At 56.0% G+C, this 27,671-nt stretch overlaps 2 protein-coding genes across 6 annotated transcripts in view; both read left to right on the forward strand.

Annotated features, from left to right (window-relative positions):
- Positions 479 to 8,618, forward strand: CRYGN (crystallin gamma N). Its single transcript, XM_021079182.1, has 5 exons — positions 479 to 499; positions 669 to 761; positions 2,376 to 2,624; positions 5,328 to 5,473; positions 8,290 to 8,618. Exons 1-5 carry the CDS (start codon positions 479 to 481, stop codon positions 8,423 to 8,425), a joined length of 645 nt encoding a protein of 214 aa, XP_020934841.1. The 3' UTR covers positions 8,426 to 8,618.
- WDR86 (WD repeat domain 86) overlaps positions 13,554 to 27,671 on the forward strand; it is a 47,726-nt gene continuing 33,608 nt past the window's right edge. For 2 of the 5 annotated variants that reach the window (XM_021079223.1, XM_021079224.1), the window contains exons 1-5: positions 13,555 to 13,670; positions 14,984 to 15,118; positions 25,507 to 25,726; positions 26,176 to 26,293; positions 26,488 to 26,776. In XM_021079223.1, coding sequence (XP_020934882.1) covers positions 15,040 to 15,118; positions 25,507 to 25,726; positions 26,176 to 26,293; positions 26,488 to 26,776 — 706 coding nt within the window. In that variant the 5' untranslated portion in view covers positions 13,555 to 13,670; positions 14,984 to 15,039. Of the gene's footprint in view, positions 13,671 to 14,983; positions 15,119 to 15,150; positions 15,366 to 25,506; positions 25,727 to 26,175; positions 26,294 to 26,487; positions 26,777 to 27,671 lie in introns of those variants that run through there. The other 3 variants (XM_021079225.1, XM_021079226.1, XM_021079227.1) reach the window with 3 other exon arrangements.

Genomic DNA, 27,671 nt, shown 5'->3' on the forward strand with positions numbered 1-27,671 from the left:
GCAAGGAGTCGTCCGGGGGTGTCTTCTTTGCCCTCCGGAGCAGAGAGAGAATTCAGAAGCACTGTGAGCCTGGGTCCCCGGCGAGAAAAGGGAGTTGCAGGAGGTCGGGGAAAGCTCTGCGCGCGGAAGAGCGGCGGCGGGGCGGGGGAGCCTGGAGACCCCCAGCCCCAGAGCACAGGCTGGAGAGCTGGGCCCCCCACCCTGCCTCGTCCTGACTCTGCGGGGACAGCACAGGGCCTGGGGCCAGGGAGAGAGGAGCCCTGGGGATTGGCTGGGCTCGCGGGCGCGGTGACTCCCGTAAGCACCGGGGAGACCCCCGGGCAGGGGCGGGCTGGGTCCCACCGGCGGGGCGGCCCCTCCGGGCTTAGCGCGCCGACAGCACGAACGCGCCGGCCCAGCAAATCTTTTGTCCCGGCGGCGCTGAGCCAGCAGGGCGCCGCCCGCTATATCGGGCCCGCGGGCCGGAGGTCGGCGCACCATGGCGCAGCGCTCGGGGAAGGTGAGTGCCGCCCTCTCCCCTCTCGGTCCCGCCTGCAGCCCAGGTAACCGCGGGGGGCGGGGGGGGGCGGCGCGAGGCCGAGAGAGCCCCTCCCATTGCTCTGGGCGGGGGGGATGGAGGATGGGGGCGCGGGTGGCCACCTGTTGCTGGATGCTCTTTGCATCTGCAGAGCTGGCTGCATTTCCGAACGAAGCGGGGCATCCTGGCCCTGGTTGAGGGCCTCTGCGGTGTGGGGGCCCTGGCTCTGGGCGTCCCTCCTCGAGTTAGGAGCAGGGAGGGTGGGCAGATCTGAGGGGTACCTGGGTTGGAGTGAGGACACTTGACGTGCCCTGCAGCCGCTGCCAACCCCCACCCCCTCCACTTCTTTGCCTGAGAAGTTCTAATGCAGCTGCTCCTTCCTCAGAATCTCCTTGGGGTCACTGGGGCTGCTTCTCTGCAAAATGTTCAGATTTGAGGGACTTGGAAGCCTGTGGGAGACCCGTTGTCCTTGAATACCTGGGGCGGTGGGGGGGTGCCCTCCATCAGGCTTGCCTTGTGCAGGAAGCCTGGCCCATTTGGACCTCTCCCGGCTTCCCAGCTCCCTCTCCTAGCTAATCTGAGAAAGCCTGTCGTTTCCAGGGGCTACATTCAAGGTTAGTGGATGATGAGAGCATTAGTGTATCGGTCTGCCTGGGCTAGGTTCTGCCTCAGTAACAAACAACCCCAAGAGCCCACCTCCACCGTTGCCTGCCTGCCCTCCTCTGGGCTGCAGAGGGACCTCTTGGTATCGGCAGAGGGAAAGGGAGAGATGAGAAATGGTGGCTGATTTTCGGAGCTTCCGCAGCTGGGCACATCCCTTTGGCCAGACCATCCGGCCTCACCTAACTCCAAGGGGCCCAAAGTGCCATTCCACGTCAGTGACACTACACGGGACAACAACCGTCCTGGGCCCCAGGCGACGTGACTTTGCCAAGGCCCTTCTAGGAGCACACATCTTGAAACCCAAAGCGTTCTTGATGGTTGAGATTTCAGATTCCTCTGCAGAAAGGAGTGCCTTTGGGGGTCAATATGGTTCTTTTTGTTGCTGTTTTCTTGGGGGTGGGGTTGTTTTTATTGAAGTATCATTGACTAACGAGATTGTATTAGTTTCAGGTGTTTGACAGAGTGATCTGATATTTGCTTGCTTTAGCAAACCATCACCGTGCTAGGTCTAGTTACCATCTGGTTCACGTTGTTTAGTTTGGGGACAGAGAGTACTCGTCAGTCCTAACTGACCACTGGGTTAGAAAAGCTCCAGATCTGACACATGCCTGTCACTCAAAGGAGTGGCCGGGTACAAAGGGATGGGGTTACGCTGAAAGAGCCCTCTTTTGAGTTGTTAATCCCACGCCTGACTCTGACTTGGCTCCGTGGATTCAGTCTCTTGGGTTAAGGGGCCGGGTCCCGGGAAACTGGCCTTCTGAAAACTAGACTATTTGGTTATAATGGTGGGTGTGGGTGAAGTGTTTTCTTTTGAAAATATTTCCTTGGATGTTATGTTTTAAAGATAAGCAAAAACTGAGTTTAAAAAATGCAGTGGGAACTTGCAAAGAGCCTGTTTTCAAATGGGCCCCTGGACAAAGGGGGAAATTCCTGCCCCCTCGTACCTTCTGACGTCTGTCTGCCCGCGTGGGCTCCCAGCATGAGGGGGGCCGGCTCTGGGTCTGACCTCAACCCGCCATCCAAGCTGTCTTTCACCCTGTCAACAGCCAGTGTTGAGCACCTACTGTATGCAGCAGGTCTGAGCTTCAGGGCTGGGAGTCAGCGTTCCATTAAGGGCACTGGGCCCACGTGTCCATTTCCAAAACTGAGAGGAGAGGAGCCCGTGATGCCACGCCCGCTCACCTGGTCTTTCTAGATCACTCTCTACGAGGGCAAGCACTTCACGGGGAGGAAGCTGGAGGTCTTCGGGGACTGTGACAACTTCCAGGACCGGGGCTTTATGAACCGCGTGAACTCCGTCCGCGTGGAGAGTGGGGCCTGGGTCTGCTTCGACCACCCCGACTTCCGGGGCCAGCAGTTCGTCCTGGAGCACGGTGACTACCCGGACTTCTACCGCTGGAACGGCCACAACGACCACATGGGCTCCTGTCGGCCTGTGGGAATGGTGAGGGGGCCTGTGCCGCTCCACCTGGCTGGGACGAGGGGAGGCTTCCGGCTAGAGTGACCCAGGGCCTGGTTAGGCCTGGTTGGGCCTGGTCAGACTTGGGACCAGTAATCAGGGAGCATGGCCCTCCCGGCTTTAAGAACAGATGAGACTGTGGGATCATTAAGACTGACAGATGGGGAGTTCCCGCTGTGGCTCAGCAGGTTAAGGACCTGACTAGTCTCCATGAGGATGAGAGTTCAATCCCTGGCCTCACTCAGTAGGTTAAGGATCTGGCGTTGCCACAAGGTGCGGCATAGGTCACAGATACAGCTCGGATCCCTTGTGGCTGTGGCTGTGGCTGGCAGCTACAGCTCTGATTTGACCCCTATCCTGGGAACTTCCATATGCCACAATTGTGGCCCTAAAAAGAAAAAAAAAAAAAAAAAAAACCTGAGCGCTGTCCCCACACAGACCCAGCCTGTCCTGTGTGCGGAGGAGATGGCCTGGGGACCCAGTTGGGGAGCCTGCACTTTCAGCCATGTGTCAGAAAGCCACTTTTCATTTTTGATGCCAAAATCTTGCTAGCGTTTCCACTGAAAACACTGTTGGAAACATGAGCGGTTTGGATCTGCCACCAGATGGGGGAGCATTTGGCTAACGTAGGGCAGATGTGGGCCTGCTGGGTCCAGCTTGGCAGGCCATCCTGTAGTGCTTTTTGGGAGCCTCCAGTGGAGTGGCTGATGGAGGAAGCTTAGGTGTCATGGGCGGAGATGGGGAGATTGAGGAGAGAAGCCAGCAGGTGGCTGCCATCTCACAGTGCGCCCATTGTGTGGAGAAGAGCAAATGAGGGGTGTCACTCCCCCTGTGTGTCCAGTTGCCCCTTGGGTGGGATTTGAGGACCTGGCAACCCTATTCCTTAAGTGTCTCCCAAGTTAAAGTCCGAACTGACCTGCTGTGAGCCACGGAAGGTGTGACAGGAAATGGCTGGTTCCTGAGACCAGCGGTGAGCAGCTCATCAGAGATTCAGCCCAAGGAGGGGCCTGCTGTGTGGCGCCCCCTCTCTTTTCGACATGGGTTGCAAAACCAGCTGGGCTTTGGCCTCTCAAGCCCTAAGAATGTTTTTTTAGTATTTCCACCAGGTCATGGACATTTGGGAAAAGGAATTAATACTGGCTGGCCTTGGATCTTGCATAATGCTATTTATATGAAAACGATCTTAGATATCTTTGAATGCTATTCTCCAAAGAGCCGTCCTGGGGGCCCGTTGTGGCACAGACCCAGCCCCGGCCGGCGCCAGAGCCAATCAGGAGCTGGCCCGCCTCAGTCTTTTGGAAATAAAGGAGAATCTTCTAGGGAGATTCAGGTTCTTGTCCCAGCATAACAGTGGGGATTTCAGCAAATGAGAACTCCATTCTTTGCTTTAGATTTTTGGCCTCGTGTTTTAATAAAAGTTTCTCTTGGAGTTCCCATCGTGGCTCAGCGGTAACGAATCCGACTAGTATCGAGGATGAGGGTTTAAGCCCTGGCCTCACTTAGTGGGTCGGGGATCTGGTGTTGCTGTGAGCTGTGGTGTAGGTCGCAGACGTGGCTTGGATCCCGAGTTGCTGTGACTGTGGCACAGGCCAGCAGCTACAGCTCTGATTGGGCCCCTAACCTGAGAACCTCCATATGCTGCAGTTGCAGCCCTAAAATAAAAAAGGTTCTTTTACAGTTTGTAAAATCTTATTTGCAGGCTGCCCATGGCCTGCGGCCCAGGTGGGTGACGGGCAAAGGAATGCGTTGGTGTGTCTGGGGCCTGAGCCCCCCACCTGTGCACCAGGAGGAAGCCCAGTGCCCAGGGCCACGCTGGTCAGAGAACAGCTGCTGTCCCAGGCAGTCTGGCCCTCTCTGGACCTTGGGTTTTTCTGTTTGTTTGTTTATTTGTTTGTTTCTTTCTCTTTGGTCATTTTAGGGCCACACCTGAGGCATATGTAGGTTCCCAGGCTAGGGGACGAATAGGAGTTGTAGCTGCCAGCCTGCACCAGAGCCACAGCAATGCGGGATCTGAGCCACATCTTCGACCTACACCACAGTTCACAGCAACACCGGATCTTTAACCCACTGAGCGAGGCCAGGGATCAAACCCCCGTCCTCATGGATACTAGTCGGGTTTGTTAATCACTGAGCCATGATGGGAACTCTGACCTTGGGTTTTTTAGTTGAGGAAAGAAGAGATTGGACTGGTTCATGGGCTCTAAATCTTTTTTTTTTTTTTTTTTTTTTAATTTGCTTTTTAGGGCCGCACCTGCAGCGTTTGGAGGTTCCCAGGCTAGGGGTCCAATCAGAGCTACAGCTGCCAGCCTACACCACAGCCACAGCAAGGCGGGATCCAAGCCGCTCTGTGACCTACATCACAGCTCATGGCAACGCTTAAACCTTAAACCACTGAGTGAGGCCAGGGATCGAACCTGTGTCCTCAGGGATACTAGGTGGATTTGTTTCCGCTGAGCCACAACAGGAACTCCCTGCATCTTTTAAAGCAATAGACCCCTCTCATCCAACGCAGTCTCAGGCGCAAAAACTAGCAGAGGTTCCGGGCTGAGGTCACACGCTGGCCCCCTGGCCCAGGAACTCTTGGGTGCCCTGGGCCCTGGGTGAGTCTAAGCTCCGCCCACATGGGCGGGGCGGGGTGGGAACATCACTGTCGGCCTTCTTCCCTTCCCCCATCCGCGGGGCCCGCAGCACGGGGAGCACTTCCGCCTAGAAATCTTCGAGGGCTGCAACTTCACGGGCCAGTGTCTGGAGTTCAAGGACGACTGTCCGTTCCTTCAGAGTCGGGGCTGGGCCAAGAACTGTGTCAACGCCATCAAGGTGTACGGGGACGGAGCGTGAGTAGAGCCCTCGTGGCCACCGACTACCGGTCCCCACCTGCCAGGGTGGGTCAGACCCCAGCAGGGGGGGTCCCCCACCTCCCCCTGTGTGACCCAGTGTTGGCTGCTGGGCCCTGGGCCCCCTGACCCATAGGCCTTTCGGAAATTCCAGGTTTGTCCTAAACTGATGGATTCGCCTGGAAATGGGGCTGTAGAATTCTAAAAGGACCATTTGCCCTGGAAAGTGGAAAACTGTGTCTCGTGAGGCCTGAGTCATGCCTTTGCATAGAAGGGGTCCCGAGGAGTTCTTGCTGTGGCACAGCAGGTTAAGGACCTGACATTGTCTTTGTGTGGGCTTGGGTTCAAGCCCCAGCCAGGTGCCGTGTGTTAAGGATCCAGTGTTGCGGCAGCGGAGGCCTAGGTCACAGCTGCAGCTCAGATTCGACCGCTGACCTGGGAACTTCCATATGCCCTGGATGCAGCCAAAAAAAAAAAAAAGGTGTCCTCCCAGGCCCAACCCCCCCTCCCCCTCCCCCTACTCTGGAGGTGGGGGGTGGGGTGCTCCAGGGGCTTGTTTACAAAGAGGGCAGGAAGGTAGCAGCTAAGATTTGACTATAAAAACTTCAGCCGCCACTTAAGCTAAGAGGAAACCAGGCTCAGATGGTGGGGCGTTCACAGGAGGCTGCCTGTGGGGCCCCCCACGTGGATGCGGGCTCTGCTCCATTCCACATGAAGCCTCAGCCTTTGCCTCCTGAGGCTTTAACTTGTAAAAAAAAAAAAAAAAAAAAAATATATATATATATATATATATAAGCCCTTGGCAAGAAAAGGCTGTCCTGTGCTGCCACCCTGAATCCCCCGGACATGACCCCTTTGAGGCCTTTCGGGGCATCTGAGGGCGGGTATGCAAGGCGGGTCTCCCCACCACCTCCCACGTGCCAGGAGTCATTTTCCTGTGGGTCCCAAGTCAGCTCCGGAATGGCCTGTCCCCACAGACCCAGGTCCTGAAGGGCACCTGGGGGGACAGTGCCAGCATCTCGCTGCCCCCATGCTGGGGGCACGGTCCTGGAGCGGATGTGGCCAGCGTGCTACCTCCCCCCTCGCTGCCCTCTGCCTTCTTCCCGGAAGTCACAGGGAGGGTGAGGGGCTCCTGCCAAGGCCTGGCTAGTTCCTTTCTCTTCTTCCTTTTGGGGGCCCCCCTGCATGCTCTAGGGATAGCCCAGGACACTGCTGGGGGCATTTTGCAGCTCCGCAAGGTAGAGTGATTGGCTGGCTCCCCTTGGCAGTGCCTCGGGTCACAGCCGTGACATGTGGGGAGGTGGTGGGTAGCATGGGGGGTCATGGGCATAGGGAGACCTGGGGTGGAGGGGCCCCAGCGGAGCAGGGGGCAGGGAGGCCAGGCTGAATCAGGCCCGTGATGCTCCTGGCAGGTGCTTCCCACTCACTCACACCCTGTGCCTCTCTCCTCGGTCCTGCCCCCGGACCCCCAGCAGGCTGGGCCAGGCACAGATGCGGGATGGGGTGGGGGAGGAGAGGGCTGGCAGCCGCAGGTGGGCAGCTGTGTGGCCTGGGCAGTCTCTCCCTTCCAGGCCTCGTGCTGAATGAGCTCACAGATCCCGGGAACGTGTCTCCTGGGGAAAAGCTCCATCAACACCCGTGGGCGGGCAGGAACGCTGAGGGCCACGGTGGGGGTTCCTGCACAGACAGGGTTAGAGCCACCCCATGGCCTGGGCCAGAAAGGGACCTGGCAACCAGCCCCTGAGTGTGTAGCCCCTTTGTCGGAGGCCTGGAGACTGAGCCCCGCACTGCCTCCTGAGGCCACCAGCCCCTCTGCCACTGATGGAGAAAAGCTGTTTTCTATCAGGGGACAAAGGGAAAGAGGCCAGCGTGGGGTGGAGAGGGCCGCGCTGGACAAACACTGGGTGGGGACCACGGGGGCGTGGAGGCCCCTCTAGGGGCGCCAGCCTGCACGCTGCCCGCCCCTCGCCTCCAGCCCCTCCGCCCAGGCTCTGACCCGGTCTCCATGAGGAGTCCCTGGGGACCTCCCAGCTGCAGGCTTGCCTCAGGGACAAAGGAGGCACAGGGCTGGGACATGCTCGCCACATGTCCAGAGGCCTCTCCTTGGACCAGGCTCCCTTCCCGGGGCCGAGAGGACCCTCCCATGCCCCCTCGCGCTCCCCTTCTGAGAGAGACCTTCCTGACCACCTGGGCCCTGGCCCTTCCCCTGCAGCCGCACAGCCTCCGGTGACAAGGCCCCGTCCTCCCTCCGGCCCCCCAGCTGCTCACGGCCAAGTCCGTGGCCTTGTCAGCCGGTCTGTCTGCTCTCCCTCCCCCCATGGTCCCTCCCCCCACGGCAAACACCCGAGAGCCTGAGTGGCTGGGACTCTCCGGGCCGGAAGCAGGACTGGGCACACACGTGGACACAGGAGCCCATGTGCCGAATGAACAAATGAACAGCAATTGGTCCTCATTCTGTGCCAGGCACCCTGCCAGGTGCTGGGTGCTATCTGTGCAAACAGTCCTTTCCAGGAGCAGGAAGGAGTGTGTGTGTGTGTGTGTGTGTGTGTGTGTGTGTGTGTGTGTGTCCTGGGGCAGGGTGGGGGTCGGGGAAGGAGGGTGCACACGAATCCTGGCATCGCTCCTGGCCCTCGCGATGAACGTTCTAGTCTCGTCAGTTTAAAATGTCCCCTTTTGCTGTGCACCCCTGGGTGCATGCTTCACCCAGCCCTGACCCCCAGAGAAGCCAAGAACAGGGCTGGGGCCGGGAGGGGCGAGGGGGGTGCTGAGGCCGCAGCACCCAGGATGCGGCCCTGACCGCCCCGCTCCTGGCCTAGGTGGGTCCTGTATGAGGAGCCCAACTACCGCGGCCGCATGTACCTGGTGGAGCGGGGGGACTTCCGCAGCTTCTCCGACTGGGAGGCCCACAGCGCGCGCATCCAGTCCCTCCGCAGGGTGGCCAACTTCTTCTAGCCACCCGTGGGGTCTGGCCACGACCAGGAGCGGCCCGGAGAGAAGCAGTCCCCTCCGGCCCCACCCGGGACTCGGACCCTGGGGAATAAAAGTCATAAAGCGGACAGCTGGGCTGGCCTGATTTCCTTGTCCTTTGTGACCAAGGGACAGCTGCTGGGGGCCCCCAGTCCCTGGGCAGGGAGCTGGCAGCAGTCCCCCCCCCCGGGGGGGGAGGGACAGATCCGGGAAGGCTGGAGGGGGACACTGGGACGCACCCGTCGGGGGAACATGAGGGCTGGAAGGGACCTACAGGTCATGGAGTCCAACCCTTTCATTTCAATGTCCCACATGAGTCACCACCGGCCGGGTCCCAGTACAGCTCCACCCAGGCCCCCGGCCCCAGTTAGGGGAGGAGGGACGGGATGGCTGTGGGGGGCAAGGACTGTGGAGGGGCTGGGGGTGGGGCCGGGGACCCAAGGGGTCTGAAGCAGATGCTCCCTCTGGGCTGTGCCCTTCCCAGATCAGAGACAGAGGCTGCCAGACCATGGAGTGTGGTCCACTCCGCAGCCAGAAGCCAGGCCCAGGGTCTGCATCTCTGGGGTGTCTTGGCCTCGGGGGTTTATAGGGGAGGCCCCTCTGAAAGGATGGGCTGGCCCAGGGACATGTCAGGGACATAGCACCCCTTCCGTGCTGTAAGGAGAGAAAAATGGGGGGAGGAGTCATTGCAACGACATCCTCAATCCTGGGGACGGAGGAGAAGGTGACAGGAGGAGTCTCAGGGCTAAAGGGACCATGCGGGGGTGGGGGGGGCACTGCTCAGAGGAGAGGGAGGGAGGCGCCTGGCCTGGGAGGTGGTGGGATTTCTGGGAATAAGAGGCTGCCCCCACCTGCACCCACACCTCAGTGTCCAGCCTCTTCTCCCCAGTGAGAGAGGACCCTTGGGCCCTGGGAGTGGCCCAGGTACCTCTAGCCCCCTCCCCACAGCCCCCCGCCAGCTTCCTGGACCACAGAGCCACCAGGAGTGACCTTGGCTGACCAGATGTGGGTGGATGTGATCCTTTGAGAGGACACGTCAGCTTAGGTCCTGTCCTGCGGCCCGGCTTCTGGGCAGACCACTGGACACCTGAACAGGGGGAGGTGGAGGTGGCAAACCCAGAGATGGCAGCGTCCCCTCTCCCCAAGGCCCCTGGCTGGAAGGGGGAAGGGGGCTGAGGCAGCACGAATGGCTCAGATCCCCCAAGATTTCTGACCATTGGCGCAAGCCTGTGGTCCAGCTTTCCAGACCCCTGCATCTGCCACCCCGCTGCGGGCCCCCTGACCGGCCAACTCTCTGCCCACTCCCCCCTCCCTACACATCCTGCCCCTGCTTTTCTAAGTGAAGGGGGTCCCCCTGGGAAGGGCTCCCCTTCCAGGCTGGCCATGCTCCTCAGGACCCCACAGGAAAGGGCTTGAACCTGGAACCACAGCTTCTACTGGAATGGAGATGTGTGCACAGGCCAGGTAGTGGGAGCAAAGGAACCCAGAGATGAGGGAGGGAAAGCCGGCTCCGGAGCCGGAGTCTGCTGCAGGGCTCTGTGTGCCAGAGGATGGGATGGCTGGCCCAGGTCCCACGGACCTCCCACCTGGCTGGGCCCCCTTGTCCCTCGCTGAGACAGAAACGGGAGCAGGTCTGTCACCCAGGACAACGCCCACTAAGGGCTGGGTCTGTCTGTTGCGGGACCCCTCCCGGCAGAGAAGTTACAGCCCTGGGTGACGTCTCAGCCCCGCTGGGAAGGGGGAGGGGCTGCCCTCCTTCTGTCTGTAGATGGGGGTCCCCGGGGGGTACCCCCAGGGGATGGAGCCCTGGCAGCCCCCTGGCCCCTGGCCGGGAAACTGACGGTCCCCAGGGCAGCAACTCCCTCCATCCGAACCCAGCACTTGAAGAAACCCCCACAAAACCAACAGCAAAGCAGTGGAAATCTCCGAGCCCGGAACGCGTGGGCATTCGGATGTCCCTCGCCCGCGTGAGTCAGGAAGAGGGTTTGCTGGAAACAGGTGCGCTGTCGTCTTCCTTTCCGCTGCCAGTTTGTCAGGGAGGTGACGCTTTCTGCGTGAGCTCAGCCACGCCTGTCTCCAGGTGGGGAGGCCCTGCCTGCAACTGAGACCCCGTCCCTGCTCAGCTGGGCTTCCCCACAACTGTCGGACCCTCAAGCCTCCACGCCAGGCCTGGGAGAGGAGGCTCCGGGCCTCCTGGACCTCCCAGTCCTGCCCGCGTTGTCGAGGATGCCAGCAACGCCGCTGAACTTGTCTTTTATGCCCCGGTTTCATACCAAGCTCTGTCCTAGTGGGATCTGTGTCATTTTACTTATTATGTAAATAAGACCATGATGGTGATATGCTTATTATCACAAAGGAGGGCCAGCCGCAGACAGGTGAAGCAACATGCCCAAGCTCACACAGCAGTCAGGATTCAGACTGGGTCTCTGCCTGCAACCTTGCTCCCGCAGGGCATGCACATGGGCGTATATAGTTGTATTTTCCCATAATTAAAGTACTAGTCACCGCTCCAGTGGCCACCACACCAAGGCACAGTCCCCTGCCCCACCTCATTCAACGCCACTCCCTCCCCGTGACCCATGAGGAAGGGAAGCAGGGCGTCCATACCCTGGTCACCAAGCTCCACGTGCAAGCAGGGCCAGGCGTGAACTGGGAGCCAAGTCGATCAGTCTGCACGGGGCTGAGAGAATGGAAGTTTTTCCTCTCACGGCTCTGGAGGCTGGATGTCCAAGATCAACCGTCTGGCAGGTTTGGTGTCCCCTGAGCCCTCTCTCCCTGGCTGGCAGGGGGGCGGTCCCTCCTCTCTGTCCTCAGATGGGCTTTTCCCCGTGTGTGCCCGTGTCATATGGGATTACGGTCACTCTAATGGCTTCGTTTCACTTCACCACCTCTGTAAACCTCACCTACGTCTCCAAATCCGGTCACGTTCTGAGGTTCTGACTTGAACACCTGAATTTCAGAGGGACACACTTTACCTAGGACGTGAACCGAATAGCCTCGCCAGGCCTATTGTTCCAGCTGTGTACAGCTGTAAGGACCAAACAAGTCAGCCTGAGAAGGTAAGAATATTGGTTATCCATCATAAATGATACACACGATGTCCCGCAGATCACGGGGGAGCTGGGTTAGGGGTCTCCACCCCGTTCTCTGTTACTCACCAGGATGTGTCCGAAAAATCACTGTCCCGTGCCTCAGTTTCCCCTGCTGCACACGGGGGATAATCCCCTCCTAGGGAACTGAGCCGGAATCACCTTGGAAAAAGTCCTCCGGCTGCAGAGGACCTCGGTCCAGCCCCCAGTAGCCAGGGAAGAGCCAGGTCTCTCAGCCCTTCCCTGCGTTCCAGAGGTTTCTCCCAAACGGCCCTGCTCCCCAGCAGGAAGAGCGGCACCTCATTAACTGGTGATTTAGTGCTTCAGGACAGGCTTGTGCTCCTGGGCGACCTCCCCCTCACCCCAGCCCTCTGCTCCCTAATCTGTCAGCAAATCTGCTTTTTGTCTGAAAGAAGAAAAACAAGATTCCCAGCAAAGCGCTTGTGGGCAGGCTTGCAATTTGTCTGAAGTCAGTCCAGGGGGTCGGTGGACCGAGGGCCGAGCCTTCTGAGGAGAGTCACACGTGCTTCGCATACTTGTCTGCACTCTGCGGTCTGGAAAGCTGGGACTCTGCCCGAGCCATCCTCGCGTCCTGGCCTGCCCACCCCCGCTCCCAACACCCTCTGGGGACCAGGAGCCCACAGGCGCTGTTTATCAGGCCTGCTGACCACAGGACAAACATTCCCTTTGAAATCCCCACACATGTCGTCTCCCCCCCACTCCGTGAGCTCAGGGTCCCCTGCACCCCTAGGGACCCCCCATGTTCCCTGGGAAGGCCTCCCATCTTCACCTCCTGAGCCCCACCTATCTGCCTTCCCCTCAAGAAACCACATGGATTTTCCATAGAAACCCACTGAATGAGAGAATTTCAAAATGGAATGCAAGAGTTTCCGTGTGGGAAGAGGGAAAAGTTCTGGGGATGACAGTGGCGATGGCTGCACACCAGTGTGAAGGCATTTAATGAACCGTACCCTGGCGAATGACAGCTCTTATGTTCTGTGTACTTTGCCACAATAAAGACAAAAGTCTCTTCCCGCTGCTAGAGGGAGGATGGCTGCTGGGAGGAAATCTGCATACAGAGCAGCTCTGATTCTGGAGGACACAGCAGGCTCCACCTGCCCACCCCTCCCCTTACCTGGAGAATCTCTCAATGGGCGTCTCCCCACCACCCGCACCCCCAGTGCTGCTGAGGAATGGAAAGAGGGCTTTCCTTCCACAGGCGGCTCAGGGAGCCCAAGTGAGGACCTGGGCTGACCTCTGACCTCCTGACCCCCAGCCCCTGCCTGGTCATGCCCTCTGTCTAGGTCTAGGGCACCCCAATGACACCAGAGGGAGTGACCTGCCCTGAGGCCTGTGAAGCCTGGACCTGTAAAAGGAGTCTTCTGCAAACAGGCTCTTGGCTTCCCCGCTGCCTGAGGCTAAGCCCCTCTTTGGAATCAGTTATTGAAAACATCCCCAAGCGTCCAGCTGACGCTGATCCTTGGCAAGGCCCAGCCTGAGAGGGGGCTGGGCGGTGGCCGCCCCGGACCGGCCTGTGGGTTTGGACATGGAGCCCAGCGCCCCTGGTCAGGGTATGTGGGGGTAGCAGGCTGAGGGGTCAGAGGTGAGAACCCTGCTCCAGGCCCTTGCAGCCCCCAGGACGGCACACCCTGGGTGGCGGGCGGGGACCAGGAGAACCGTATGGGAGGGTCCAAGTTCAACAGGACGGGGTTCGTGGCCGTGGACGCTGCCGGGTTTGCAGATCGAAGTGCGGAGAGGGGGCTGGAAGACGAAGCCACGCCCTCTCTCCACCCATCCTCCCCCAACGCCCAGGGCCGAGAGCCCACCCTTAGGGGCTGAGAAAGGAGTCTCCGGGGTCCCTTCCCCATCGAGGGGTGAGGAGGCTGCCCCTGAGTGCCTGGCACGGGGAGCAGGGCAGCGGGCCCACTTGGGCCGCGGGAGTCCTGGACCACGTGGGTGGAAGGCAGCAGGAATCCCGACCGTGGAGCCTCGGGAGGCGGCAGAGCCCTCCGCGCCGAGAGGGGGCGCTCCAGCGCCGCGGCGGACTCCCCGCGCTGCTGCCAGGGCAGGGCAGAGGGTCCACGGCCTCAGAAGATAAGATGGGGAGGGCCTGTGGAAAAGTCTGGGGCATTTTGCAAAAGGTGAGACCAAGAGGCGATGCCGCGTCCGGATTCCTGGCTGGGACTCCTGATTAGGCCAAAGCAAGCCCGGAAACAAGATGGGTTCCGGGAGGCCAAGTCCAAAAGCTGAAAAGAAACAAACCAGTTTCCCAGGAGAAGCACAGCGATTCCTGGGACTCGGGCCAGAGAGGAATTTCTTCCCTGGGTCCTCAGGACCCGTGCCGATCATCCCAAACTGCGTCCTTAACAGATTCCCTCCCGCACAGAAAGGAACCAGTTTCTTGGGATTTTTTGCTGATCACGTCCCATAGGGCCAGGCCAGTGGCTGTGCGCCAAAGTAAACTTTCTGTGGGGGAGAAACATTTAACATCACTTGTTTACATAGGAACAGTTAGCAAATTCTAAGCGAACCTAATTGGGCTGTTAAAGCAGGGCCGGCCTTGCTAGGTTATCAGTAAATACTGGTAACAACTCTAGCAGCTAACGTTTACTGAGCAATTACTATGCCCCAAACACTGTGCTAAACCAGTTTTTACTTATAATGAGGAAAGAGGTGGATGTGTGACTGTCTTTCCTCTTCTTTAAAATTTATTTATTTAATTTTTAAAAATTATTATTTTTTTGCTCTTCAGGGCCGCACCTGTGGCATATGGAAGTTCCCAGGCTAGGGGTCCGATGGGGGCTGCAGCTGCCAGCTTACACGACAGCCACAGCAACAGAGGATCTGATCCCGGTCTGCGACCTACACCACAGCTCACGGCAACGCTGGATTCTTAAACCCACTGAGTTGAGGCCAGGAATTGAACCAGAGTCCTCGTGGATACTAGTCGGATTCACTTCCACTGCACCACAATGGGAACTCCCTAATTTTATTTTTTATTTGTTTATTTGGCCAAGATAAACAGCTGCTTCATGTGGGTGGGGTCCCAGTTCTTAAACCAGGGGTTGAATCCTGGCTGCAGTGGTGAAAGCGTTGAGTCCTAACCACCAGACCACCAGGGAACTCCTGAGACTCTGTCTCTTTGAGAGTTAAAGAAATAGGCTTATAGGAAGTTCTCTTGTGGCCCAGTGGGTTAAGTCTCTGGTATTGTCGTGGGTTGCTCCTGTGGCTTGGGTTCGATCCCTGGCCTGGAACTTATACATGCCCCAGGCAAGGCCAGAAAAAAGAAACAAGAAAAAGGCTGACAAGGTAACTTGCCCAGAGTTGCACCAGAAGGAGCCAGAAAGCCAGCGTATCTAGCTGGCCCCTGACTCCTGCCCACCACGTACAGCAGAGGCTGTCCTGGCTTTCGGACCGAGACACACACATGTAAAAAATATTCTTCTCTTTGTAGGCAGTGTCCAATCTATTACTTAGAACATAGGTTATAGAATTTTGAGACAGTATTCGATGAAAAGCGACTGTCACTCGAGCTCGCGAACCCAGAGACCAGCCACCCTGGCACACCGCCACGCCACTTCAGAACACGGTAAGCTGGGTGGGCCTTCGGGCTGTTACCTGCTGGGAGAGGGGCAGTGCGTGTGCGGTTCTTCCAGGGTAGCCCCTGCGAAGCAGGGGCCCTTTGGATCCGTGACCACAGGGAACCTGTTGCTGGTGTGCGAGCTCTGGGCAGCCAGAGGGTCAATGGCGGCGAGCGACTTGGATCCATTACCGTTGCTGTGGTTCTGATGAGGCAGCAGTTCCAGGCCCCTGCTCCCAACCAAAGCAAAGTCAAGGTAGGGCCATTAAACTCTGTCTCCTTGGAAATGAAATCCGGGTGCCAAGTCACCCCGGGAGAGAAGAAGGCTAGAGCCAAGTAAACTCACAGCCGCATCCCCGAGTCGCATTCCTCCAGTTCTGGCTGCTGAGAAGCTGGCTTTCCCCAAGTCCTTAACCTTCTTTAACCTGGACATTGATCTCTTCTTCACTTGCTCTGTTTCCAATAAATCCCTCACCAAACTCAAATTGCTTTCCTTGCAACCAGAGAATGCTGAACTGACACCCCCAGTTGACGCCCTTCTTTCTGCTCCCAACAACAACAGGCAGGTGTGGGGTTCATGGTCAGCTGGCTCTGGCCTCCACTCCAAGGGACCCAGAACTCATGGAAATGCCCTCTGTAGGATTAGCAAGCTCAGTACGAATCACACTGGGCTTCAGAATCCACACAGAGAGCAAGCAAATGCCTGATTTTGCGGGCAGCTAGAAATCTTCTGGAATGAGTGAAAACAGATGTTGCTAAACCAGGCTCATTGTCCCTCCGAGTCTCTCTCTCTCTCTCTCACACACACACATTCTAACCAGGGTACCTTACTGTGTCAGCTGAGCATGAAGAGCAGAGGGGCCCACGTGCAGGTCAGGTCTCTGAAAGGGCAGAGGTGTGTCTCACGCTGAGACCAGCTGTCAGCTTGCTTATCTCATCCTCAGAGAAACGCTCTTAGGGCAGCAGCCACAGAGCCTCATCTGAATATTCAGGGAAAGGCACTCTTGCCAGATCTTTGCTCACGATCTTTCTAGGAAAATTCAGCAGTGAAAGTGATGAATCCTAACCACTTGACCGCCAGGGAACTCCCAGGGAAGTGCAGTGGGACTGCAGAGAAAGGCAGTACCCTGAGCCTTCCCTGGGTTAGCACAGAGGGTGGGGCCTGCTCCTTTCAAGCCGAGGCCTCTGTGTCCTTTCCTTTGGTGGACCTGTCGTTCCACGTGGTGGTAACAGATTTGAACTCTCCACTCACTAGAGCAACTTCCCTCATCAGCGAAATCAGGAAGATGATACTTATCTTGAGAGGCTGTTATGGAAGTTAAAAGTTATTACACAGTGTGTGTGATCATGCCAGCCCTATGATGGTCACTTGATGAGCGTGAAATCATATAAAGATTGCCAAAGCATAGGGATTTTTGTTCAGAGGGTATTCTTGCGGGGAGGGATAAAATAGGTAGGAAATCTTTGACCACCCCTGTAAACCAGCTCTTTTCCCTCGGCCGGCAGTAGCCAAGACAAGACACCTGGTTTTACCTCCCTGTGAGCTGTTGTGGGCAAGATGCTGGTGAAGACTGTGAAGGGTGGGTTGGGTTCAGGTAACTACTTGCAAGAGGAGTTGGCAGAGTTGGCTTGAAATCATAAGCCAAAGACAGCTCCCACCTGCACAGGGAAAAATCAGGGAGCTTAGGAAGGTCTCTCTGTCCCAAATATTTCTCCCTCTGAGGCTGAAATCTGGAATGTAGGGTAGAGTAATTCCCTACACCCCGCAGTAATTGCACTTCAAGAAGAACTGTGTCTGGAGTTCCCGTCGTGGCGCAGTGGTTCATGAATCCGACTAGGAACCATGGGGTTGCGGGTTCGGTCCCTGCCCTTGCTCAGTGGGTTAACAATCCGGCGTTGCCGTGAGCTGTGGTGTAGGTTGCAGATGCTGTTCGGATCCCTCGTTGCTGTGGCCCTGGCGTAGGCTGGCAGCTACCAAAAAAAAAAAAAAAAAAAAAAAGAAGAACTCTGTCCTATTGACTTGTTGAGTAAGGGGAGTGTCCCTGTGCTGGGGCCTGCGAGGGTGGAAGGCCTCAGACTAGGGCCCCGAGGGAAGGAGAGACAGGTCCCTGGAAACAGCAGGAAGGTCCCTGCTGGGCCCCTAGCCAGCACCTTGGGTGCTGAGGCAGCATTAGCTCGGCTAAACTCTCTGTGGGATGTTCGGGGTTGTTTCCAGTGTGTGACCATTAGAAATAAAGCCGCTATGGAAATTCACGAGTCAGCCCTCATATGGACGGATGCTTTGCTTCTCTCGGGGAAAGAGGAATGGATGAGTCATATGGTGGGTGTATGTTCAAGACTGGGAAACTGCCAAACTCTTTTCCAAAGTGGTTGTACCACTTTCTCTTCTCTTCAGCTGTGCTGGCCACCTTGGCGATATGGTGGGCTTGGTTCCAGATCACTTCAATAAAGCGTCAGATGAATTTTTTGGTTTCCCAGTGCATGTGAAAGTTCTGTTTACACTATACTGTAGTCTACCAAGTGTGCAACAGCATGTCTTAAAAAACAATGTGGACTTCCCGTCGTGGCTCAGTGGAAACAAACCTGCCTAGTATCCATGAGGATGCAGGTTTGATCCCTGGCCTCGCTCAGTAGGTTGACAATCTGGCATTGCTGTGAGCTGTGGTGTAGGTCACAGATGCGGCTTGGATCCTGCGTTGCTGTGGCTGTGGCTTAGGCTGGCAGCTACAGCTCCGATTCGACCCCTAGCCTGGGAACCTCCATATGCCGCAGGTACGGCCCTAAAAAAAAAAATGAAAATAAAAATAAAAATGTGCATACCTTAATTAAAAAATACTTTGCTGGATTTCCTGTGGTGGTTAATGAATCTGACTAGGAACCATGAGGTTGCGGGTTCGATCCCTGGCCTCACTGAGTGGATTAAGGATCCGGCGTTGCCGTGAGCTGTAGTGTAGGTTGCAGATGTGGCTCGGATCCCAGCGTTGCCGTGGCTCTGGCATAGGCCGGCGGCTACAGCTCCAATTAGACCTCTAGCCTGGGAACCTCCATATGCCGTGGGAGTGGCCCTAGAAAAGGCAAAAAGACAAAAAAAAAAAAAAAATAGTTTGCTGAAAAATGCTAACCATCATCTGAGGCTTCAGCAAGTCATAGTAGTAACATCACAGGTCACTGATCACAGACCCGTGTAATAAATTTAATACCAATGGGAGTTCCCATTGTGGCTCAGCGGGTCAAGAGCCCAACATAGTCTCCGAGAGGCTGCGGGTTCAATCCCTGGCCTCGCTCCCTGGGTTAAGGATCTGGTGTTGCCATAAGCTGCGGTATAGGTTGCACATGCGGCTTGGATCCAGAGTTGCTGTGGCTGTGGCGTTGGCCTCAGCTGCAGCTCTGTGTTGACCCCTAGCCTGGGAACTTCCATATGCCGCAGGTGTAGCTATAAAAAGAAAAAAAAAAATGGAAAAGTTTGAAATAGTTTAAGAACTGCCAAAATGTGACACAGAGACATGGAGTGAGCAAATGCTGTTGGGAAAATGGCACAAACAGACTTGCTTGATGCAGAGTTGCCATGAAACTTGTGAAAACCGGTATCTGCGAAGTGCAGTGAAGTGCAGTAGAACAAGGTGTGCCTGTGCGTGAAAGTTCCAGTCACTTCATAGTCTTGCCAATGAAAGTTCTTGGAATGATCAGACTTGTTCATTTGAACCATTCTCATAGGTTCGTAGTGGTGTTTCACTGTGGTTTTGAGTTTCTCTAATGACTCGTGATGTTGAGCATCTTTTCACGTGTTTATTGGTTATTTGTATTCTTTGGAGAAATGTTATTCAAACCCTTTCCTCATATTAAAATTGAGTTATTTGTATCTTTAGGTTGAGTTGTAAGTTTTAAAAATATATATATTCCAAATATTAAACCCTTATTAGAGATATGATTTGCAAATATTTTCTCCCATTCCGTGGACTGCCTTTTTAGTTTCTTGAGAGTATACTTTGAAGCACAAAAGTTCTAAGTTTGTTTGTTTGTTGGTTTATTTGGGGCCACACCCGCTGCATATGGAGGGTCCCAGGCTAGAGGTCGCATTGGAGCCGTAGCCACTGGCCTACACCACAGCAATGCCAGATCTCAGCCGTGTCTGCAGCCTACAGCACAGCTCACAGTAGTGCCAGACCCTTAACCTGCTGAGCAAGACCAGGGATCGAACCTGTGTCCTCGTGGATGCTAGTCAGATTCATTTCCACTGAGCCATGACAGGAACTCCCCAAAAGTTCTAAGTTTTGATGAAGTCCAATTTAAAAAAAAAATGTTTGCTTATGCTTTTGGTGCCATAGCTTAAAAATGATTCCCGGAGTTCCTGTCGTGGCGCAGTGGTTAAGAAATCCGACTAGGAACCATGAAGTTGCGGGTTCGATCCCTGGCCTTGCTCAGTGGATTAAGGATCCGATGTTGTCATGAGCTGTGGTGTGGGTCGCAGACGTGACTCGGATCCCGCATTGCTGTAGCTCTGACGTAGGCCGTTGGCTACAGCTCCGATTTGACCCCTAGCCTGGGAACCTCCATATGCCGCAGGAGTGGCCCTAGAAAAGGCAAAAAGACCAAAAAAAAAAAAAAAAAAAAAAAAAAAAAGATTCTCTAATCCAAGATCATGAAAATGTGCCCTAATGTTTCCTTCTAAGAGTTGTATAGTTTTGATCTTTGATTGGTTTTGAATTAATTTTTGTATATGGTGTGAGGTAGGGGTACAAATTCAAACTTTTGTGTGTGGCTATCCAGTTGTCCTCCCATCATGTTTTTAAAAGATTGCTCTTTTTCTCATTGAATTGTCTTGGGACCCTGTTGAAAATGAATTTACCATACTGTGTGGATTTATTTCTCGTCTCTCAGTTCTATTCCCCTGATCTACAAGTCTATCCTTATGCCATCCATTGATTGATTTTTGAGTGTTAGACCAACCCTGAATTCCTGGGATAAATCTCACCTGATCTTGATGTTTTCCTTTTTTTTTTTTTGTCCTTTTTAGGGCTATACTCATGGCATACCAAGGTTCCCAGGATAGGGGTCTAATTGGAGCTGTAGCTGCCAGCCTATGCCACAGCCACAACAACGCCAGATCTGAGCTGTGTCTGCGACCTACACCACAGCTCATGGCAACACCAGATTTCCAACCCACTGAGGGAAGCCAGGGATCGAACCCGCAACCTCATGGTTCCTAGTTGGATTCATTTCCACTGCGCCACAACGGGAACTCCTTGATGTTTTCTGATGTTTATATATTGTTGACCTTGAATGCTAAACTTGTTTAGAACTTTTGCATCTGTGCTCATCATAAATGTTGGTTTACAACTATAATTTCTTACACTGTCTTTGGTTTTGATATCACGGTAATATTAGCCTCATTGAAGGAACTGAGAAGTATTCCCTCCTCTCCAATTTTCCAGAAGCGTTTGTAGAGAATTGGTTTTATTTCTTCCTTAAATATTTGGTACAGTTCCCCAATGAAGCCATCTGCCATCTGGGCCTTGAGTTTTCTTTGTGGAAAGATTTTTTTTTTTTTTTTTTTTTGTCTTTTTGCTATTTCTTGGGCCGCTCCCACGGCATATGGAGGTTCCCAGGCTAGGGGTTGAATCAGAGCTGTAGCCTCCGGCCTACGCCAGAGCCACAGCAGTGCAGGATCCGAGCCGCGTCTGCAACCTACACCACAGCTCACGGCAACGCCGGATCGTTAACCCACTGAGCAAGGGCAGGGACCGAACCCGCAACCTCATGGTTCCTAGTCGGATTCGTCAACCACTGCGCCATGACGGGAACTCCTAGAAAGATTTTTAACTACAAATTCAGTTGCTGTTTTTTTCTTTTTAGGGCCACACCCACAGCACATGGAGGTTCCCAGACTAGGGTTCGAATCAGAGCTTTAGCTGCCAGCCTGCATCACAGCCACAGCATCACCAGATCTGAGCTGTGTCTGCGACCTACACCAAGCTCACGGCAACACTGGATCCTTAACCCACTGAGCAAGGCCAGGGACTGAACCCGCAGCCTCATGGTTTCTAGTCGGATTTGTTAACCACTGAGCCACAACAGGAACTCCTCTCCTCTCTTCTTTAAGGCTCCAATTACTCATATATTAGGCTGCTTGAAGTTGTCCTACAGCTAACTGATGCTTTTTCTATTTTTAAAATTCTTTCTTCTTTGCTTTTCATTTTGGACAGTTTCTACTGCTGTGTCTTCCAGTTTCCTAATAACTTATCCTGAAATGCCTACTCTGCTGTTCTGTTCATTCCATCCAGTGTTGCTGTTGTTTAATTTCAGACATGGTCTTCGTCTCTACGTACAGCTGGGACCCTGTGCTCCTACATCACTGTTTGAACACATGGAACATACAGTAACTGCTTGCCTGTTCTTGGGGCCCTACCCTCAGCCCCATGTGGGGGTTGGGCAGCAGGCCTTTTCCCACCTTGGGGAGCTTCCTCGCATGCATGCCGTCATCCCTCTCCACCTGCATCTCAGAGAGGGACCTTCCGTCGATCTCCGGGGGTCTCCACTCTATCCCAGCAACTCTAGACACTTCATTCATCCTGGGCACTCACCTGCTGCCAAAACTCAGGAAGCTCACCGGCCTCCATCCAGGCTCCGTTTTCCTGCTCCAAGGTTTGGAAATTCTCTCAGGACGGTGAGCTGCAGCACTCTTAGCACCGACCTCCTCTGTCCCCATCTCTCAGGAACCACTGTCCTTCTTTGCAGATGCCCAGCATCTTGAACACTGTTGTTTCACATATTTTATGTGTTTGCTTTTAGTTGGTGAAGGTAGGAGGCAGGACGGTAAAGTCCCTGTTACTTCCTGTTGGCCAGACCCGAAGTCAAAGCTAGTGAATTCTGCGAGCTGTTTCGAAACGGCCTTCCTGGAATTCCCATCGTGGCACAGTGGTTAACGAATCCGACTAGGAACCATGAGGTTGTGGGTTCGGTCCCTGCCCTTGCTCAGTGGGTTAACGATCCGGCGTTGCCGTGAGCTGTGGTGTAGGTTGCTGATGCGGCTCGGATCCTGCGTTGCTGTGGCTCTGGCGTAGGCCGGTGACTACAGCTCTGATTCAACCCCTAGCCTGGGAACCTCCATATGCCGCAGGAGTGGCCCAAGAAATGGCAAAAAGACAAAAAAATAAAAAATAAAAAAAAAGTAAAAACGGCCTTCCTGGGGTTCCCGTGGTGGTTCAGCGGTAACAAACCCAACTGGTATCCATGAGGATGCAAGTTCAATCCCTGGCCTTGCTCAGTGGGTTAAGGATCTGGTGTTGCCTGTGGGCTGCGGTGTGGGTTGCAGACACGGCTTGGATCTGGTGTTGTATGGCTTTGGTGTAGGCCAGCAGCTGTAGCTTCGATTTGACCCCTAGCCTGTGACCTTTAAAAACAAACAAACAAAAAAACCCCACAAAAAACCCTCCAAAACTGCCTTCCATTTATCTAGTTAGCCTCTGATACTTCTCTGAAACTGCTGGGCAGAGTCTATGAGGGAGATAAAATGAAAATTTGGAGGGATGGGATATTTCCCAGCTGGCTCTAAGGCTGCAGAATAGCCATGTCTGTACCAACACAGCCCTGGTCAGACACCCAGGAAAGGCCTAGACATTCCAGTGCCAGATGTGGGGTGAGCCTGGGGAGCCACGTGAGTGTCCAGACTCTGAACTTGCCTCCAGCCCAGTCTCTAAGTGGCCTGACTCCTGACTTCTGGCGCCAGCAGCTAGAGACAGTGGCCGGGGAGTGGCCAGTACAAAGGAGATTTTTTTCTTGGCCTGAAAGGGAGGTTCAGTTTTCTAAGCCTGCTTCTTCTTCTTCTTTTTCTTTTTTTAAATGGCTGCACCGGAGGTATATGGAGGTTCCCGGGCCAGGATAAGCCTGCTTGTTTTTAATTGGGACCCTGATTGGAACGGACAGTCCCTTTGGAGCAGATTTGAGAGTATGTTATCGTGGGAATGAGGAGAGTGGGGGAGGGGCAGACCTGGGCCCAGTGGTCCAAGTCAGCCTGGCTCAGGACCCCTGTTCAGAGACTAGGAGACTCTCAGACATCTGATGCTGGTCCCGCCCTTCTCTGGACCCTGCAAACACTGACAGTCTGGGACGTGCGTGCGTACAGGGTTCTAAGGGCATATGGCAGTCTTAGCCTGCCAACAGTGCTTTTAATTCATTGATAATTATCCTCCAAAATTTAATTATAATAGTAATAGTATTGCAGCTTCATAAAGCCCTCTTTTTTTTTTTTTTCAGGGATGCAATGTGTTTTGTGTTTGGTAAAATACACATAACATACATTTTATCATCATAACCCATAACCTTTTTTTTTTTTTTTTTGGCTGTGCCCGTGGCATGCGGAAGTTCCCAGGTGAGGGATTAAACCTGCACCATAGCAGTGACCCAAGCCACAGCAGTGACAACAGATCCTTCGCCCGCTGCGCCACGAGGGAACCCCCACTGTAACCATTTTAGAGCGTACAATTCCATGACCTGAAGTACATTCACAGCGTTATGCAACTATCCCCACTATCTAGTTGCAGACTTTTTTCATTACTCTAAACGGAAACCCAGCACCCATCTGCCTTTCTCGATGCCCGGAGGAGAGGGCCCCGGGGTCGTTCTTTCTAGCAGGTGGAATCATGGCTATTTGGGTGGCACGTGTCTAAGCACGAAATGACCTCCTCCATCGGGGTGAGTGCCAAGAGTCACCTCCTCCGGTCTTCATCTGTTAAATGTTGCCTCTTTCCTGATTCTTCCATGAGGAAGAGGGGGCTCTGGAAGGTGGGGGGAGGAGACCAGGGTATGCCGACTTCACGGTTTTGCTGGCAGACCTGACTTGGCTCCTGGGTCTCTACAGCTCTGTTTTCTCAAGGTGGGAGGTGGGAGACCCCCGTTTCGGGGGAATTAAGCCTTGTTTTCCACCTTGCCTGCCTTCTTGCACTGCCGTTAGATTTGGGCGAAGTCACCAGAGCAGAGTGTGTGATGCCCAACCTGCAAGAGAAAAGGGGCAAGAAGCAGGCCCATGACAGCATCTGCACTGCACGCGCAGACCCCCAGGCCCCCCACACCATCGCCCACACACTGTCCCCACACAGGCAAGGGAACAGACGGGCTGGCTCACTCCCCGCTGGGGAACCTCTTTGTGCCAAACCAATGAGGGAGGTGTGAGAGGGGAGGTGAATGCAGGAGAAGATAAATACAGAAGAAGAACCAAAAACATCATGATTTAGCAAGAGGAAGATGGGGCGGGGGTGAGCAGTACTGGACCTTGGCTGGTGGGTGTCGTGTTGACCACAGCAGCGCTTCTGAATCCCCTCCGTTGTGTTGTGCGCTGAGAAGGCAGGGGGCGTGGGGGGTGGTTTGGTGGCAACTAAGGCACAGAAAACTATGGCTCCCATCTGGCTCACTAGTATTGTGTGGGCCCCTGGAAAGTTCAGGTTTTCTCGTGGTGTAGCCGTCTTGTCTGGGAGACGAGTAGCAGGCTCTTTGATGGGTTGGCCGTGGCCGGCCCCCTCTGCCAGGGACCTCCCCACTTCTTAAATCCCTTCTCTCTCCTCTTAGCATCCAAGATAACGGATGCCTGCTCACAACATTTGGGGTCTCCTCTGGCTCTTCTCCGTCTTAACTTGTCCTGTCTTCTCACTCCTCCCCCACCGTCCCCACGGACCGAAGCTCTCAGCAGGCCCTTGACTCCTGCCCCCTCTGCCTGGCCTCACGGCTAAGGCCACACCTGTATGGCCAGATGCCCATCAGCCTTCACGTCTGGATGTTGCAATGGCCCCGTTAAGTACACACGTCCTAAAATGAACTCACAATCAGCCTGTAGACGCATCTCTGAATACGTGTCACCAGCAGGTCTACCCAGGCCTTCCTTGCAGCAGGCGTCTGGTGTCTGAAGAGTCTCCTTCTGGGTTGCGACAGCCCCTGCTTCCTCCAGCTCTCCTGCTGGAGCACAGCAGCCTAACTCCTGCCTCCTTTCAGCGTCCCCTCCACCAGTCTTTTTCCAGCAACTCCAAATGCCACTCTAAGGCCTTCCTCAAACCCTTCACGGGCCCCCATCACCTAGGAAATAAGTCTCCTGATCTCTCCTTAGGCCGAGCTGCAAGGTGATTCCTAAGTTTGGGAAAAGGAAGAATGGGTTTCTCAGGTTTTGACCACTTGGAGAATAAATGGCCCAGTGCCCGCCCGGTGGGACCCCACTATGGGGTTTTCTCTTGGAGTCTGGGCATGGTCAACCGTGGGAGGACCGGTGGTCCAGATGAGGGCTGGCTTTCCAGAGCCACCCTGCTTCCTGCCCGCCACCCACCCAAACACGCAAACACAAGTCCGACCTCAGGTTTGCCCAGATTTCTCCTCTAACGGGCCCTGGAGCATTCAGGAAATCCTTCTACCTTTAGGACCTGGAGGATCCGAGTGGGGGGGTTCACCCCTCCCCGCCCCCCGCGAAGCCGGAACTCCGCTGATGGGAACCAGCAGACCCGCACTCCAGGAGGACACGCGGGCAGCCGGGGCGTGGGATTCCTGCAGAGACCTCGGTGGAGGGTCAGAGGCCCGCGCCGAGCCCTGGGACACGGGGGTCGCTCCTCCTCCGCTGGAGGGACTGACTTACAATTTGGGGTGTGTACGTGATTCCCCAGCGAGGGCGGACTAAGGGCGCTCTCCAACACGGGGGAGCGACCCCAACTCCCTCTGGCAGGATCCTTAGGGCGGGGAGCCCGGGAGGAGCAGACTTGCCTGGTGGTGGCGCGCAGCCGCGGGCCCGAGTGAGTTCCCGGCTTGTGCGGCTCCCCAGCCCGGACCCTGCCATCCACCTCCTCCTCGTCCCGGCCTTTGGTCCCGGCCGGGGTGGCAGAGGGCAGGGGCCCAGAGGCGCAGGCTGGGCAGCCGGGAGCGCAGCACGTGGCGCGGTCCCCTGCGGGCGCAGGGACCGCGGGCTGAGATCGGTCCCCAGGGGGTGGGGTGGGGGGTGTCTGCGGGAGCGCGGGCCCGAAAAGTGGGAGGGGACAGGTTGAGGGGTGGTCTCTGAGGAGGAGCCTGGCTGGACTGTATTGTTCGGCGCCCGGCAGTCGAGAGCGCACAGCGCGGGGCTACGAGGGTGCGCAGTTCCCCGGGTCCCCCGAGTCCCCGACGCCCGGCGAGGAGATCTGGGTTTTCCAGCGCGCCCCGCGAGACGCCTCTGCTCAGGTGGGGTGCGGGTGTTCCCGGGGGGCACGAGGGAGGGAGGCGTTCCCCGCAGGTGGGGCTGCGGCTGCTTCACCCGGGGACAGGGAGTCCCGAGTGGGTCGCCCCCGAGCCGGGTCGGGGGACTGGGAGGCTGGGTGGGCGCACCGGAGCTTGTCTCCCCCGCCTCACCCCCGCCTCTCCTGGTGCCTCTGCAGGAGCCCGGCGCCGGGGCCCCGCGATGGCCGCGGGCCGCAGCCTTAGGGAGCTGCTGCCGCGTGGGTGCCGGGGCGCCCCTCCCTAGCGGGGCGCAGCCTGCGCCCGGTCCCCGCCCGACCAGCAGAATGGGGGGCGGAGGGTCTGCCCTGAGGGTCTGCGCGGACCACCGCGGGGGCATCAACTGGCTCAGCCTGAGCCCCGACGGGCAGCGCCTGCTGACGGGCAGCGAGGACGGCACCGCCCGGCTCTGGAGCACCGCGGACGGCCAGTGCTGCGCCCTCCTGCAAGGTAGACCCGCCTGGCCGCGTCCCGCGCCCTCTCGCTCTGTCCTCTTCCCTGCCCGCTCGCCTGCCGCAGACCTCGGCTCTTGCCGCAGACCCCTTCCCCAAAGTCCAGCCCGCGCCCGTCGCGGACACTCGTGGAAGGGCGCCGGGCGGGGTGGGCGTGCAGAGGGGGTGGCGTTGGGGTCAGTGAGCCGAGCGGCGCCGCTGTCAGGGCGAAGAGCATTTCTCCACCGCTGCGTGAAATCACTTCCATCACCTACGTTTTAACAAGCAAAAAGGTATCGCCCCTCTGCCCCCTTCAGCTAAGCTGCGCCCTCCCTCATCTCTCAGTGGCCAGATGACCTGCGGCCGAACACTTCCTCTCTCCGGGGCATCGTGGTCACAACGGGGGTTCATTAAGCGCCCTGGGCGCTGTCTTGGGTAGCCCTCTCCTTGTAGACCTGTTATCCTCCTTGTGCAGACAGAAAACAGAGGCACGGAGTTAAGTAGCTTGCCAGGGGTTTACACAGCCAGCCCAGGGGGGCGGCAGGATTGAAATTTGATCCCCCCAACTGGACTACCCTGCCCTCCTCCCCTGCTGCCGCATTTCATTTGCAGTTTCGCCTATTTGGAAACTCCATGAAGTACACATAGACGGAAATACTCGTTCATGAAGGAGTTCTGCAAATGCACCCTTACTGATATATATTTGTGTGCTTGCCCACAGGAAGGTGACTGTTTTTCTTACCCTGGGTCCCTGTCACAGGTCTGTGAGGTCCCTCTGTTCTGAGTGGCCAGTATAGCCCCTTGCGAAGGCACCAGGCTTCCTGCACTCTGTGCCCAGTTATCACTGCTGGTTTTTCCACCCTAATCAGCAAATCCTGGGTGACCTCCCTGCTCATGGAGGCACAGGGAGTAAA

The sequence above is a fragment of the Sus scrofa genome, chromosome 18 (assembly GCF_000003025.6).
Source record: "Sus scrofa isolate TJ Tabasco breed Duroc chromosome 18, Sscrofa11.1, whole genome shotgun sequence".
In the NCBI taxonomy this organism is placed as follows: domain Eukaryota; kingdom Metazoa; phylum Chordata; class Mammalia; order Artiodactyla; family Suidae; genus Sus; species Sus scrofa.

What these genes read in the sequence shown, in the direction of transcription:
- CRYGN (XM_021079182.1), top strand. Translation starts at nt 479, where the DNA reads ATGGCGCAGCGCTCGGGGAAG. An exon ending in CTCTGGGCGTCCCTCCTCGA is followed by an intron (nt 762 to 2,375) that starts GTTAGGAGCAGG and finishes TGGTCTTTCTAG; the next exon opens with ATCACTCTCTACGAGGGCAA. An exon ending in CCTGTCGGCCTGTGGGAATG is followed by an intron (nt 2,625 to 5,327) that starts GTGAGGGGGCCT and finishes CGGGGCCCGCAG; the next exon opens with CACGGGGAGCACTTCCGCCT.